Here is a 14,858-nt window from a genome sequence, read left to right on the forward strand (position 1 = left end):
TGCTTTTGGAGGTGTATCAACTAGAAAATTTTGTGAGCTAACATAGTCACCATCTTGACAGACACTCAACTTTACTCCTTCCTAAGACATTCAAGATTGTCAAAACTGCAATTCAAGTCACAACATTGTACTTAAAGCAAGAATAAGCACACATAAAGGCAAGATAATTATTCTTCATAAAATAAAACCTTCACCAGATAACTATAGGTCATATTACTTTTTCTGAATGGTTGCAACTTTTAAATGAGCCACCAGCCAGAAAAATTAGGTTGCTTCATCACAGAGCTTTTGTAAGTAGCAGACTGTTTCCAGATCTATCAGTTTATTCCACTATTCAATAGCAATGGGTAAAATCAACACCATACATTCTTTTTCCCAGGCAAGTATGTTTTACACTACCCACTAAATCCCAACCTGTGTACGGTTGGTTAAAGCATCTAATGTGGTACTAATACAGGTTAATTTGATATCTCAATTAGTCAGACTACCATTGAAGATTATTCATATCTGAGCACTGCTGTCTTTACTATATATCTTGAAATTCTCAGTTAAGGAGAGGTAATACAGCAAAGCTCAAGTGCTGTCTGTGTGATAACAAAAATCTAAAAACCCTCGAAGAAATAACTGATAGCTTCCTAGCTGTCAGCATCTGCTCAGTATCCCTTCCTGTACGGAAAGGTTATACCTTGCTTCCTTAACAATGAGCAAATACTTTGTTCTAATTGTTAACAGGAAAGAAAATATGACTGTTATACAACTACTGAGCAACATCCAAACTTAAGCTCTTTGCTTTCCTTGGGGCTCCTAATACAAAGAAAGTAACTTCTGCTGGCATCTCCCAAAAGTAACTCTTCAGACAAAACAATATAGGCCACACTTAGAAAAAAAGAAAAAACAAACCCACTCCCCAGATTTTTAAACTGCTGAGCATCAAAATAGTTGTAAAGATAATTAAGGAAACTCTGAAACTACTTATTCCCTTCCTTGATTGTAAGATTAATATGAAGAGGAGCTACAAACAAGTGTTATGTCACAGCTGAGATTTAAAATTTGCTCCAGTTTCTAAAATTTCAGGAGAAAAAGCCCAACACTTTGAGGCTCTGTAGCTATTTCCTTAGATTTTATTATGTCACTGCAAATAGACTGTCAAGCAATACTGGTATCAAAAGTGAAACTAACTGTACATCACAAACTGAAATCAAAATCCTTTTGCATTCCAAGGAAAACTACACATAGTTGTAAATAACAGCTGTTCAGAAATAAAAGAACCCCTTCAGTTTTCCATCAGTGTTTAGCAACTTTATGACTTGTACCCTTAAAAACACCACCTGGAGGACTACTTGAAGTAAAAACCATGTAAAGAAATCTAATCACTGCAGCCATTTTCCAAGAAATACAAAATATACCAGGTAACAGGTACCAGCACCACCGACCAAACACGACTTGGTTTTATCGAGGAAAAAGATATCCAAGATATTCACCAATTACCAGACAAAGCATCAAGAACTATCCAAGTTCTCCACACTATCCTCCACACTTTCTTTCTAAGAGATGAGAATTATCTCTATAATTATATCAGTTACCCAGGCACAAGCAAAGTACTTCAGACACTGCATCTGCTCCCATTTGGGGGGCTGTTCTAAAGCAGGGATAATAACACGTCCCTTGCCAAACAGGAAGGGCGATACAAAGAAAAGTCAAAAAAATTTGACAAGTATCAAATCAACCCATAAAGCAAACTCCATAACACAAGTAACTTCAAATCTTTTTAGAAAAAAAATCATGCAGTAAAACTGTTGACAACATACATCATGCAACTAAAAGTCATCAGGAATTGCAATGTTTTTTAATAAAATGCACATTTTTAAAACACAGGCCACTATCTCACCCTTTCAGTTTTATTTTTTCTGAAGTTCACATGGCTAAATTACTCTTACATATTCACTTAATTAGCGCCACACAATAAGAACACTAGTTTTCTTTGCAGACACCACTTTGAAATTACTGTTTTCACTAAAAATTCAAACTTTTAAACGTGTTAGTGGCTTTTATTAATAAGTCTTGCAACAGTTTAACAAAACAATGTTTTTTTCTAAATGGTTTCTCAAAACCAAGACAGTCCTTCATATAATGTAAGGGGTACAGAAGTGTTGGGGAATTGAATCCAAATATATGTTTTCCACAAAGCTAACCCTGTTTTAAGAATTTTGTAGCTCTTTCATATTGACAGACAACACGAGAAGAAAACACGCTAATCATGTTTCATTCTGTTTCAGCAGTGGCTGTTGAGAATTCACAGACAGGACACCTGCGCTTAGCAAAATGCAACTTCCTTTACATGAGGAAACACCCACACGCCGATTTAATCGCACACACACACTCTCCCCGCTTTCCCCACTCCAGACAGGGTGGGCTTGGTGGGGAAGGAGGCGAGAGCGAGCGCGTTTTGGCGGAAAGGCAAGAGCTGTCGGACCAAAACCAGCCCTGAGCCGGGCTTCTCCAGCAGCAGGAAGTTTCCAAGGGGCCTTGCCGAGCATGCGCCATGAGCTGCACGGGCTCCCTATGTGGCAAGAGTGCAGAGGCAACAACCAAACGAATAACAGAGACAAGAGATCAAGAGCAACAAGCTCCCTCCCCTCTGTATTCCTGCGGCCGCCTCCACAGAGCCCTCCTTCCCCAGGCTGCTCTCTTGGCCCGGGCCCTCCCGCATCCACCGCGGGCAGCTGGGATTAGAGAGTCTGGCAACCAAACCTGCTACTGGAGAGGGAGGAGAGGAGAGCGAGAGCAGCTCGAAAGCAAACAGCGGAGTGCATAACCTATCCCTCCACCTCGCACGTCTCAGGTGGCGGCGGGGGAGCAGCAGCGAGCAGCCACAGCTTGTTCCCCCCGCAATTGGAAGAGGGGACGGGGGAGGAGGAGGGGGGAGAAAAGAGGGATGGAGGTGGCACACAATGGCTGTCTGTGTTTGTGGGGAGGAGACGGCCCAGAACAGCAGCCGTGAGGGGGGGCTCAGGGCTTCTCCGAGACCCCCATTCCTCATCACAGATACACCGAGCTGAAGGAGGGAGTGGGTCACTGGGGATCGGGACATTCCCGTGTGTTTGTATACGTGTGTGCGTGTGTCCCCTTCTTGTTTCGAGGGAGAGATAAAAATGGACACAGATACGGGGTGGGGGAGGAGGGGAGGAGGCTGTGAAGCGCCCCCCAAGCTGTGGGGAAGGGAGAGGTGGAAAAGAGACCGGCTACCAGCGCCAAGCTGAACGAAAATAGTTATTTCGTCTTATCCCTGTTTTCTGCAGGAGTCCCACCCGCACAGAGCTCGGGAACGAACCCAGGGAAACGGGGAGGGGGGGGGGAAGGGAGGGACGGAGGGGGGGGTCACAGGCGGCACTGAGAGGGAGAAGAGGAGAGGAGGAAGTCCCCCAGCTCCTTCCCGTGCCCGCCGCGGGGGCAGGCAGCTCTCCCCCCAAAATACACACACAAATAGCTGCTCCCCCCCAAAAAAAAGCAGGAAGAGAGAGCTCCTCTCCCCCCGGGAATCCCAGGCCCCTCCTCTCCCTCGGCGCGCTCCACCCCCGGGGCCGGGAGGAGGCGGGGGGGGACAGCCCCGGCCCCCCCTCCGCCCCCAGGGCCCCCTCAGCAGGCCGCCCCGCAGCGGGCGGGCGGGAGAGGTATCGGAGTCGCTCACCCTGGTCTCCGGGCTCCTGCGGCGGCTGTAGGACGCGCTCCAGCTCGGGGAAGGGCAGCTCGGGCAGGTCCAGCAGGGCCCCGTAGCGCTCGAGGAAGGAGCAGACAACGGCGAAGTTGGGCCAGGAGCCCGGGCAACGCGGGCCCGCCGGGGCAGGGGGCGGCGGGGATGGGGCCGGAGGAGCCGCCGCCGCCGCCATCTTGGACCTGGGGATGGAGAAGGAGCTGGGGAGGGGGAGGGAGGAGGGGGCGCTGCCGGGCCGGGCCGCCACTATCCCACAATGCACCGGGGGTACGAGGAAGGCAGGGGAGGGCAGGGGGCGGCGGCCAGAGCGGCGCGAGCCGGCTCCCCTCCGCCGCGCGCGGCGAGGGGGAATGAAAACAAGGCGGGGCAGGGGCGGGGATCGACCGACGGACCGACCAATAGGAACGGGAGGAGGGCGGGGTCGGCAGGGAGCGCTGTCCAATGAGAGGGTGGCATCGCGTAGGCCCCGCCCCCCCGCGGCGCCGGGCGGAGGCGGGGCCTGGCGGGGCCGTGGGGTCGCGCGCGCGGGGCGGTGAGTGGGGCGCGTGACGGACCCTCGGCGTGAAGGGAGCGGGCGGGGGGGCGGCGGTCCCGGTCCCTGTGCCCCGTCACTCCTGGCCGTGTTTGGGGGGTTCTGAACTGCACCTTCCCTTCCCAACTCCCTCCCTCCACCCCCCGCGGTGCTTCTCGGGGTTCTCTGCCCTTGTCTCCTCGCTTCCCTCCGCTGTAGTCACAAAGTGCTGTTCCCCCTCTTCTCTTACCCTCCAGATCCCCGTGACCTCCCCGGTTAACTGCCGTTACAAGGCTGCCCCGCGAAGTGGAATTGCCGAATTCCCAAAGTATGTTTTCCTCTTCCGTGAACTTGACACCTTCCCCCTCCTTACTCCCTAAACTCCTCCCGTCTCTTCTATTTGCCTTGCTGCTGTCAGTTTTTAATCCTGACCTTCCTCTGGCTGCTGGATCCCCTGGAATGGGAAGTCGCCTGCCTCCTGACCCTGCTCCCAGGCAGCGCTGGAGAACCGCGCTGCGTCCTGACACCTTACAGAAATTTATTCTTCCCAAAACTTCACGTACACTGATTTACTACTTGTATCCTCTTCAGTCTTAGGTTGCCCCTTGGATTTTACAAGATGTCCTTTTCTTCTACAGCATCTCAATAAAACATTATCTGGTGCACTGCTCTAGTTCACCTCTTTTATTCCATTTGTTGCTGGTTACCTCCACAGAAGAAAGGTGTGCTGGCAGTCTTAAAGTCCACCTGCTTGGCCAACTGCAATTCAATCTCAGCTTTCTTCCGCTTCCTTCTCAGCTACTTTTGTCTTCTGCCAGCCTTATCCACCACTTCATTTCTCTCTTTCAGTATAGTCTCCTGGCATAAATGTGCATTTTGACTCCTTTTAAATTCTGCTTCCTTTATTTCTGATGTTTTTAAACTCTCATGGCTTTGCTTGTAGAGTCCTGAGCCATTTCTGCTCCTCATTTCTTTGTGCTTGGACTACAGCAGTTTGCAGAAATTGCTATTTTGCAAGTCATTTAATTCAAGGTCTCTTAATCTTAAGTGTCAGTGTATATTTTGATACTTTACATCTCTCACAGTGAATAATTTAAAAAAGAATGTGTTTGAGAACTGTTTTCCTGCTCCTCAGTGATTGGCCATGCTCTACATGAAAGGATGCCTGAAGTTTCTGTCAATGAGTCCGTTCTTACTCTAATATATTCATATTTATTCAAGTGGCCTGACCTTACTGATAATCTCTGGCAGTATTATGGGAAACAGCTTTAGATGATAAATTTTATTTGTGTCTTGTAATTTTTGTTTCTTCATTTTTGCTATTTATTTATTTTTATGTTGCTTGCAAAACAGTATACGGAACACCTTGCTCTTCCATTTGCAGTTTGTGCTTGTTTGATTGCACACTTCCAGCCTTGTGATACCTTTTGGATTGGGGAAGGTGATATTCCCGATCATTTTATTGTTCATTCACCTCTGTCTAACCTCCAGGTCTAATTCTACTATTTCATCTGAAAAGTAGCATAGGCAAAAATTATTTTCATTCTTCAGAGCCAGGTTCTGGGTGCTTTATTTAGCCTTTACTATTTGATTTCATTCTATTGGAACTACTGCTGTTTATTTCTTCATCTAGAATCTCCCTTCGGGCAGACTTTTAGAAAAATAATCTTAAAAATTTTTGTTTGAATCCATTGCATTGTGGATGTGTGATGAGAGAATCTAGAATATATGAATCCAAGCAAGTTTTAGTCCCCTCCAGCTGCTTGCCTCGCTTCCTGTTTGACAGGGCACATGTGCCACTAACTTCACGCAGGAGTGGGAAGGAAAGGAATTGCCCCACTACCCCATGTGAGAAGCACTTCTGGTGAACTCAGTCCTGTGCTGAATCCAAATTAATGCATTTTTTTCCTTCATGCAATGTTTTAGCCGGGATACTGAGATCTGCTTCTGGCAATCCAAGGAAAGCACGTCCTGCCTGGCAGTGCTGCATCTTCTGTAGCACGTGCAAGACAGGAAGGGAGGCTTCCAGGAGGACTGGAGGCGTGGTCATCCAAAGATTTATCTTTTGAAAGGGCAGTGCCTTTGATCTGTGCTGCCAGGGTTCTTATAATGAATTTAAGCTATTCAATTCCTAGTGAATGTAAACAATTAAAAAATAAAGGATGAGAATCTGTGTATCTGGAAGGATTTGCCACAGAGATTTTCTGGATTAGGCAGATGTGGACCTCTTGTTACTGGAGAAACATCCAGTTTTCTTCAAAATGTTTATTTCAGACCATGTGAATTGGAAGGGCAGGAAGGTGACTCTGCCCCTGGAGACGTGTCAGTGGACTGCCATGTTAGTCCAAAGCATTTCCAGGGTATCATCACCCTGTGATTCCTCTCTTTCCATTCACTGCCAGGATCACCAGTCAGACTGCAGTACCTGAAGGACTGTGAGGAGGCGAAAGCTTCTGCAGGGAGCTGACACGGTGCCTTGTGAGGCAGAGTGCCTGCCCTGCTGGTGCCCAGCAGTGATTGGGGAAAACAGATCCCAACATCACTGCGGCACACACCAGAAAGCAGTTGGGCTACAGCAGCACTGATAAGGCTCTGTCGAGTTCTAGGAAACAGACATCAAAGGAAGATGTGTACCAGTGGTTGGCTACCATAGGAAAAAGGAAGAAAATAAACAGAGACTTAGAAAACATGACTGAAGGGATGCTGATTTAATCTAAATGAAATAAAAGAAAATTACTGAGTGAAATCCTCAAGAAAACAAACAAACAAGAAAAAAAGTGAAAAAGAGAAAGACTAAGCTGTCTGCTTGTCCCCACCAGAAAGGATTAGAAATAATGGATTCAAATTGAAACAATGAAGATGGAGGTAAAACAATTAGAGAAGTTTTTATTTAGATGTATAATTATCCTGGGAGATTGGTCTCTATCAGCAGTGTCTGGGAAAAGACTCAACCCCTTTACATCCCTGAAAGTCTTGTTTTCTATAACAGTGACATTGCTTCGTGGCTTTACTGTTGGGTTTGTTTGTCTTTTAACCTCACTTAACACTTTAATGGTAAAAGAAGAAAGTGGCCAAAGAAATAGTGCAGATTTCTGATATTTTAGGAAATTATTATCATCCTCATTGTTCATTTTAGGGAGAAGATTAAAATGCAGATGTGAGAGGATATTCTGGGACCTGATCCCAGTTGGTAGTTTTAAAAGTTGAACATCCAATACTTGAACAGATTTAGCACGTAAAATGATTTGCCCAAAATCCTGCACAAAATCCCCAAGAGGACTGGTAATTCAACAGATCTGCTGATCCTCAGTTCAAGTCTGTTGTCACAAAACCACGTGGATAAAGTCTGGAATAGCATTTCCTTCCTAGCTCCTTGGGGCGAGGACAAAATTTTCCATTTTTGTTAACGTGCTGCATATGTTATCCTGATGTTAAGTATTAAATATCCCTTTTCCAGACTTCAGTTCAACTTTGTGATGTCTTCCCCTGAAATTACTTCCCTTTCTTGGGGTCAGATGAAGGTGAAAGGCTGCTCTACAACATATAAGGACTGCAAAGTATGGCCAGGAGGAAGCCGGACTTGGGATTGGCGAGAAACTGGGACTAATGTAAGTTTGCTGTTTACTACCCTGCATTAAAACAGGACTCTGAGAATGGTCCAGAGAACAGTGTTAAGCAATGTCATCTGCTTAAGAGTGCAATTGCCATAAGATGCCAGTAACAACCTCTCTTCAGACTGACTTAACAAAAGTTGTCTTGAGTGAAATAGAAATGAAATTATGAAAAGTAAAAAAAAACAGACAGTAACTGACCTTGCATGTTTGGAAGACAATATTGCATGTGGTTTAGTTTATATTCTTTTCCTTGGGGTCCCTCATACATATTTCAGAGGGTAAATATGCTGATACAGTGTCTTATGCAATATTTCCTCTGTGAAAAGCTCACAGTCTGGCTAATCACACAGTGACTTCACTTGGTAGCCATATACTAAATGCTTGCCTTTGTAATTTTAAAGTTTTATCTGTAAATACAGTTAGAATTGGATGAAAGTACAGGGAACCCTATTGATGGTTTAGATCAAGAAGCAGTATAGTGTATATTGTGTTAGGAACTTGATGTTGATAATTCTCCCTACCCTAGGTCTTGTACTGGGATAGATAATTGGCTAGGGGAAAAAAAGCTCCACACTTTCAAAGTAAAAGTTAAAGCACAAAATAACAATATACTGACCTGGCTGAGCACCTGCAGATGCATCTATGCAGAGAATACAGCTCTCTTGGATTCATTTTGACACAACTGAAATGCAGAGCATTTGAGTTTGCAACTTCATTAGTGATCTTTAGGAGAATAAAACTTTTTTAACCTGTCAGAGTTCGGTTTATGTTGAAATACATAACACCAAGAGATGGCTGCTGCTGTCATGCAAAGATATCTGCACCTTGCAGAGAAAAAGGTAGCTGTGTACATAACCTTTTAAAATGTATTTCATTTATGGCCTGGTTATAAAAAAAGAAGTTTTCACTGGCTGTTCAAAGGACTGGGTTTTGTGGTGAGAGTTGCTGCCTGCTTGTTTGACAGTATCATTTTTGTGCTTTATATGCACATGGCTGAAGAAGCAGAACAGGTAATGATAGCTGAAAAGTTCCCAACTAGTTCCCAGTTCAGTCACATTTTTATATTTATTCCAACCACTAGAAATCTTTGGTTTCAAATTATAGACACTTATTACAGTGCTTTCTTTTGAAAGTTTCTAACAGGAAATATCTTCTTGTCACAAGTAAAACATTTAAATCCATAAGTCTTTAGAGGACTTGAAAAACAAGTCAATGTTAAATTTAAATTGGAGGAGAAAAAGAATAGTTGAGTTCTCTGGAGAGGCAGGTTTTCTGGCATCCTTTTTATTTAATCAGGAAGTAAAAAATACACATCGATAGAAAAGCCTTAGTCACTTGTAAAACTCCTGCTTTAGGTCAGTTCTATCCTTGCAGCTGAGGAGTGAGGTGATTTTCTTTTAAAATAGATAGCAAACAGCAAATATTAATAATAGAACTAGGCTTTTTCTAGACTGTATCCCCAATGTTGAGAAGAACTCTCAAAAATTTAATTTTGCCAGCACTGGAAACAGTAAGATTCAACAGCTGCATTTTCTGCCCATTTTTTAAATGACGGGCTACAGTTTGCCTACTTTCCTTGAGCAGGTTTTTCCTGGAGGTAGCTGGAACTGAAGTGTGGAAAACAACCAGTGCTGGTCGTGTCCTACACTCTAACTGAAAATAAATTGCTTTCTTTCCTCCTCTGCTGTCACACTGCTGTCTGGTGGAGCATTCTTTCATCAGGAAAATTGTATAACTGGCCCTGCAAGGTTCTGTAACGGAGCACTAACAGTTTTTGTGGCCTTAACCCTTGGGGATGAATGGCACCCTCTCTCCCTGGCTGGCTCCATTTCAGTGCCATCTGCTAATGGCAGAAGAAAAGTAGATATTGCTGAAATGAAGGCCAGAGAACAGAACAGGCAAGAAAATCTGCTACCAAATCAACAATGATACAGTAATTTCATCATGTTACATGTTTCCTTTAGTAACACTAGTTTCTTACTAGCATCAAAGCATCTTGTGTAACCAAAGAAAATCCTTTTGTTCCTTGGCTTTAATGTCTCAGGAGTGCTTCTCATGTGACAACAAACCTTCCCCAGAATTCTAATTATTGTAATTGCAGTAAAACATACCAATTCTTGTTGTCCTCATTTTGAGTCTACTTAAAAAACCCCAAAGGAAAAGCATTGCCTATTCTGTCATAAACAAGTACTTGGAGTGATTTGGTCTGAGAAAGCTCTGCCTAGTCAAGTGTCTTCTGCATTCCAGGTGTGGATATGGAATGTAAATGGACTAAGGGGAACACAGCCTTTGGTCCTGGCAGCCCAAAGGGCCAGACATGTCCTGGAGTGTGTCAAGCACAGCACAGCCAAGGGAGGTGCTTGTCCCACTCTGCTCTGTACTGGAGCAGCCCCATCTCGAGTTCTGTCTGCAGTTTTCGGCACCTCAGCATAAGGAGGACATCAGATTGTTAGACTGCGTGTTCCAAGGAGGGTGATGAAGATGCTGGAAGGCCTTGAGGGCAAGGCTTATGAGGAGCAGCTGAGGTCATTTGGCCTGTTCATCCTGGAGGAGGCTGAGGGGTGACCTCATCACAGACTACACTTTCAGAGGTGGGGCAGTGCCCGGACGGTGCTGATCTCCTCTCTGGTGACCAGCAGGAGGACCCACGGAAATTGCAGTCAGCTGCAAGGGGACATTCAGATGGAGTGTTAGGAAAAGGCTTCTCACCCAGAGGGTGCTTGGGCTCTGGAACAGGCTCTCCAGGGAAGTGGTCAGAGCACAAGCTTGTCAGAGTTCCAGGAGCATCTGGATGATGCTCTTAAGTCATGGTTTAGCTTAAGATAGTCCTGTGAATGATTCTGATGGATCCCTTCCAACCTGGGGTGTTCTATGATTCTGTGAACTCAGAGAATCATAAAGGTGAATAATCCCTGTCACTGAAATTTCAGACATCAGCCATGCTAAAGACTTTCTTGTGTAATAAGTTTAATTCACTCATTGGAAGTGGCACTCTACTATGGAAGGCTTTTTTCGCCTGCAACTTTAGGAGCTCATGTGTTTGTTTCAGCTTGAAAAATCTTACTTGCTCCATTCTCCAGGAGTCCACCATGGCATTACCTACTTCAAGTGAGAAACTCTTATCTCTAGAAAACTTCAGAACTTCAGAATTTTATTTTTTAAAAAAAAGGGGAGGGAGGGGAATGACAAGTAATATTTATGCTTTAAAAATAAAAATGCACACCAAAGAGGGGCTCAATTATAGCCACAGGATGCCCAGTATCTTACTTTTGACAACATGGAGATACACAGAAACTGAATCCAGGAGAATTAGTGTAACAATGTTTTATATTAACATTATAGGTGTGTTTATATATTCATGTTTAAAGCATAATAGCAGTAAATGGGTGTACTTTTTAATACCTTTCTTAATGTACTGTGAAATTTCTTTCTTTCTTTGAGGAGTCTGGTTTTAAATATTCTTTTCTCAAAATAAAGAATAGTGCAGAAATGGAAGCTGTTAACTGAAATGAAGCTATCCAATAAATTTGGTGAGATTTGCAGAGTAAACAAGAAAATTATTTAATCATTTCAATTATCTGAAGAGTTATTTTATTTATTTTAGTATTTAAAGTGAGTAAACTTTGGCTTGCAAAAATCTTACAAGTAGACTTTGTTAATTTGAAATCAAACAGCAGTGTTGTTGCAATTTATTGATTTCACTTTAAATATTAATATTTAGAAAATACCAGAAGTTGGACATAAATGTTTTAGAAATGTGTAATGCATCTTTTTGGTGTTGACTGTTTAATAAGGAATGATAATATTGCCATCAATCAATTAATTATCATCCTTCATCTGCATATTAAACACCTTTTTCAGTTTCTAATGTTACCTACTGTGTGTATGCACAGAAGAGGGTTGCGTTACATTTTGGTTCTGCTAATTTACCCCGCTGCTCTGTGTTCAGGACACACAGACACAGCTTTCCTGGCTGATGCTGTCAGTACATAGACTTATTTTCCTTCCCTCACACTTAGCATTCTCCAGGAGTGCAGCCAGCTGACCTTGAAGAAGTCATCAAGAAGGGTGTTAAAACTGTGGTGATTGGTCGTGGCATGAGTGAGGCGTTGCAGGTAGGTTTTTCTTCTGTGACAAGCATAAAGAGAACTGTTTGTTTTCCTCTCCCTCTGATTAGGAGGAAAAAAATAAATCGATGATGCTTCACTGAAAGGGAAAAAATTGAGGATCAGTGTGAATGAGCTCCTGTCAGGGGTCCCTCAGGTCCTGAAAGAAACATCATTTGAGCTCTTCTGTGTTAGTGTCAATGTCAGACAGTAAACAGGTTTATGTTCTGATACAGGAGCAACTGAAAGAAGGAGAATTTTTCAGAATGTCATTAGTCCCCTCCTCTTGCAATAGCTTATAACTGGCTCTCTAGCCTGCTGTAAATACTTTGGTAATTAGGAATTCTTGTCACAATTGTATCCAGGGTGTGTCATTTCAGCAGATAAACTAGCTACAGAAAGCTCAGGTCAGAAGTGCTGAGCTTTACTTGATAGAAGCAAGTCTATCTTTCTGGTGGGATGAATAACACCTTCTTTAGATTAAATTCTTTTAGTTCCAATTGTATTTATCTTTGCAAGAGAGCACTGCATTTTAAAGTGTGCTAAGGAGATAGGGGAGGTGTGAGTATAAAAGTAGCTTTATTGAAGAGAAAAAAATATAAATCAGTCTTAGAACTATCTCAGCATTATCGTTTTGGCTACTGGCAGTTACTTAAGCCGTGTTTAACAAATGGCATCAGTACCTGGTTATCTACAAGTCTTATAGTTTAGGGGGGAAGAATCTTGCTTTAGTGATTTCCTTTTCCCTTCCAAGGTTCCAGCATCCACTGTGGACTATCTGAAGAAGAACGGGATCGACGTGCTGGTGCTGCAAACGGAGAAGGCGGTGGCGGAGTACAATGCCCTGGCTGCTCAGGGTGTCAAAGTGGGCGGCGTCTTCCACTCCACCTGCTGAAGCACAGCTCATTCCGCCTTCCAGGCCCGCAGCCAAATCACGGGCACACCTCTGCTCTATCTAATTGCACACTGCTGAGGGTGAACTTACGTGCCAGGGCATTTGTGCATCGACAATCTAAAATGCAAAGACAGTTTATTAGTTCAGGATTTAAACAAATTGAGGGCTCACAAAAGATGGGGCTATTAATGTAATTAAATTGTTTAATTACAGAATCATTTCCATATATTGTTGAGATCGACCTAATTTTCTTCTGAAGGCTGTCCATAGTCTTGTTACTTAACTTTTCTTCACAGCCTGTTGACTAAATCAGAAGACTGTGTTTAGAATACTTTTATTAGAAAAAGGCCCAAAATTACATTACTGGCTACTGGAGTGCAGCCATTAAACAGCTGATGAGCACAATCAAATAGTAGATATGAGGAGGTGGTAAAGAAGCCCTTTACCACCACTGGATAAATATGATAAAAATAAATTTAAAAGCAAAACCCAGGACATACAACTTTACCTTCTGCAGGTGACCTATCAGGGTATTTGCCAATTTATGAACATCACATAACAGAGCGCTTTTAAATTTTTATTGAGCCTGAAGAAGGGGAAAAATGTCGACAGGGTATAAGCATAAAACCTGTGGCTTAAAGAATTTTCTTATTAATTGCCAGTTGTGAGGATTGTCTAATACATATCTATTCAGAAGTTCCTGCATGCTTAAAATAATCAGAAAGGTGTGTTACAAAACTAGAGTTTGCAGCATAAAACATGGATCTTTACTAAATCAGTCTGAATTGCTGCTAGCAAGGCACTGCTGGCAAGCTGGGGATGCATATGAGAATTGTTACTGGTCATCATTATCTGATGATTTAAGTGTTGTGCCAACAAACATTATTACACTGAAGATTTAAACAATTCTCTTGGTTGCTGTTCTTGGTGGGCTTCTATCAATATTGCCAGTTACAAGGTACCTGCCGTAGGTTTTTTTTCCCACCAGGCTCACCATTTCTTGTTTTGTGCATATTAATTCTGTGTGTATTAATGAAAGTACCAAGATGAAGCTGTAAAAGCCCTGAGGCACTTGGAGCTATTCAAGCAGTAGTAGAGAGGCTTAGATTGACAACAGAGCACAGTAACTTTTCGAAGGCATACAAAATAGTATGTTCTTTTACTGCTATTTGCTCTAGTAATCATTTAGAACCTTTTATCTGATAAAATCCTAAGTGGTGTAAAAGCAAAGAGAAAGTGAGTACTTGAAAGTTTTATCTTTCAGTCTCCTAATTACAGCAATGTTTTCTGTTAGAGTAGCTACATTTGAGGCAAAATAACCCAGCAGGAACTGCCTTTCCAGCTGCATCTGTGTTGTCTGATGCAGCAGCTGGTATAATGCTCATTGTAGCTGCTGTGACATTTTTCTGCATAACTTGCCTGGTGTGAAGGAGATGGTGAACTACTGACCCAGAAGACTGTGGTCATCCAAGGGAATGCCAGCAGAACAAGTTCCTACCAGCCCGCTGAGTGAGGAGACTTCTTGCACTAAATGTTATCTAAAGTGAAGGTGGTTTGACTCTCTTGGTCATGGTCATGTATTTGTGTCATTTTATGAGCTTCCGGGCCTGAAGGCAGTCTCAAATGGGAAAAGACTTTGTAATGCTTTGGCTGAGAGGACACTGCAGTACTTAAAAAAATGGAACCATGCACATTACACTGTTAGGAAAAGTTGAGCAAACACTTTATCTTTCTCCTCCAGGTCTGTTTGGTTGTTTGTTTTTTTTTTTTCATAACATACGTTCATGTTAAATGGGGCACATTAATGGTGATGCCACATTCCCCAAAACTGCCTAGCTCAGGTCCTGCATTGAGGCAATTACTGTGGGCTTCTCACGCTGCTGCTGCCGCCGCATGATCTGTTGGGGAGCAGAGCCCGTTTTGCTCTGCAAGGACTGAGGTGTACCCTACACAGCTTTGTGCTGCAGTCTCTTAATTCTTCCCTTCATTTGGCAACTGGTAGGATGCAGAAGATTCCACT

General features: G+C 43.4%; 2 protein-coding genes across 5 annotated transcripts in view; one reads left to right on the forward strand and one right to left on the reverse strand.

Moving 5' to 3' along the window:
- RSF1 (remodeling and spacing factor 1) overlaps window positions 1–3,902 on the reverse strand; it is a 73,569-nt gene extending 69,667 nt beyond the window's left edge. The window contains exon 1 of the mRNA XM_033051662.1: window positions 3,689–3,902. Within this exon, the coding sequence (XP_032907553.1) occupies window positions 3,689–3,887 (199 nt within the window). The 5' untranslated portion in view covers window positions 3,888–3,902. The remainder of the gene's footprint in view (window positions 1–3,688) is intronic.
- Window positions 3,643–14,578, forward strand: AAMDC (adipogenesis associated Mth938 domain containing). 4 transcript variants are annotated; one of them, XM_033051667.2, is made up of 5 exons: window positions 3,643–3,671; window positions 4,481–4,551; window positions 7,681–7,831; window positions 11,857–11,952; window positions 12,698–14,578. In XM_033051667.2, exons 3-5 carry the CDS (start codon window positions 7,700–7,702, stop codon window positions 12,836–12,838), a joined length of 369 nt encoding a protein of 122 aa, XP_032907558.1. In that variant the 5' UTR covers window positions 3,643–3,671; window positions 4,481–4,551; window positions 7,681–7,699; the 3' UTR covers window positions 12,839–14,578. The 4 variants fall into 4 exon arrangements, with proteins under 4 accessions (XP_032907558.1, XP_032907556.1, XP_032907557.1 ...); XM_033051665.2 differs by lacking the exon at window positions 3,643–3,671 and adding an exon at window positions 3,698–3,755; XM_033051668.2 differs by lacking the exon at window positions 3,643–3,671 and adding an exon at window positions 4,205–4,244.
- Window positions 14,579–14,858: the final 280 nt, after the last annotated feature.

The sequence above is a fragment of the Catharus ustulatus genome, chromosome 2 (assembly GCF_009819885.2).
Source record: "Catharus ustulatus isolate bCatUst1 chromosome 2, bCatUst1.pri.v2, whole genome shotgun sequence".
NCBI classification, from domain to species: Eukaryota; Metazoa; Chordata; class Aves; order Passeriformes; family Turdidae; genus Catharus; species Catharus ustulatus.

Coding starts and splice junctions, on each gene's coding strand:
- AAMDC (XM_033051667.2), top strand. CDS start 7,700: ATGTCTTCCCCTGAAATTACTTCCCTTTCTTGGGGTCAGATGAAGGTG. Junction 7,832..11,856: donor GGCGAGAAACTGGGACTAAT/GTAAGTTTGCTG, acceptor CCTCACACTTAG/CATTCTCCAGGAGTGCAGCC. Junction 11,953..12,697: donor GCATGAGTGAGGCGTTGCAG/GTAGGTTTTTCT, acceptor TTCCCTTCCAAG/GTTCCAGCATCCACTGTGGA.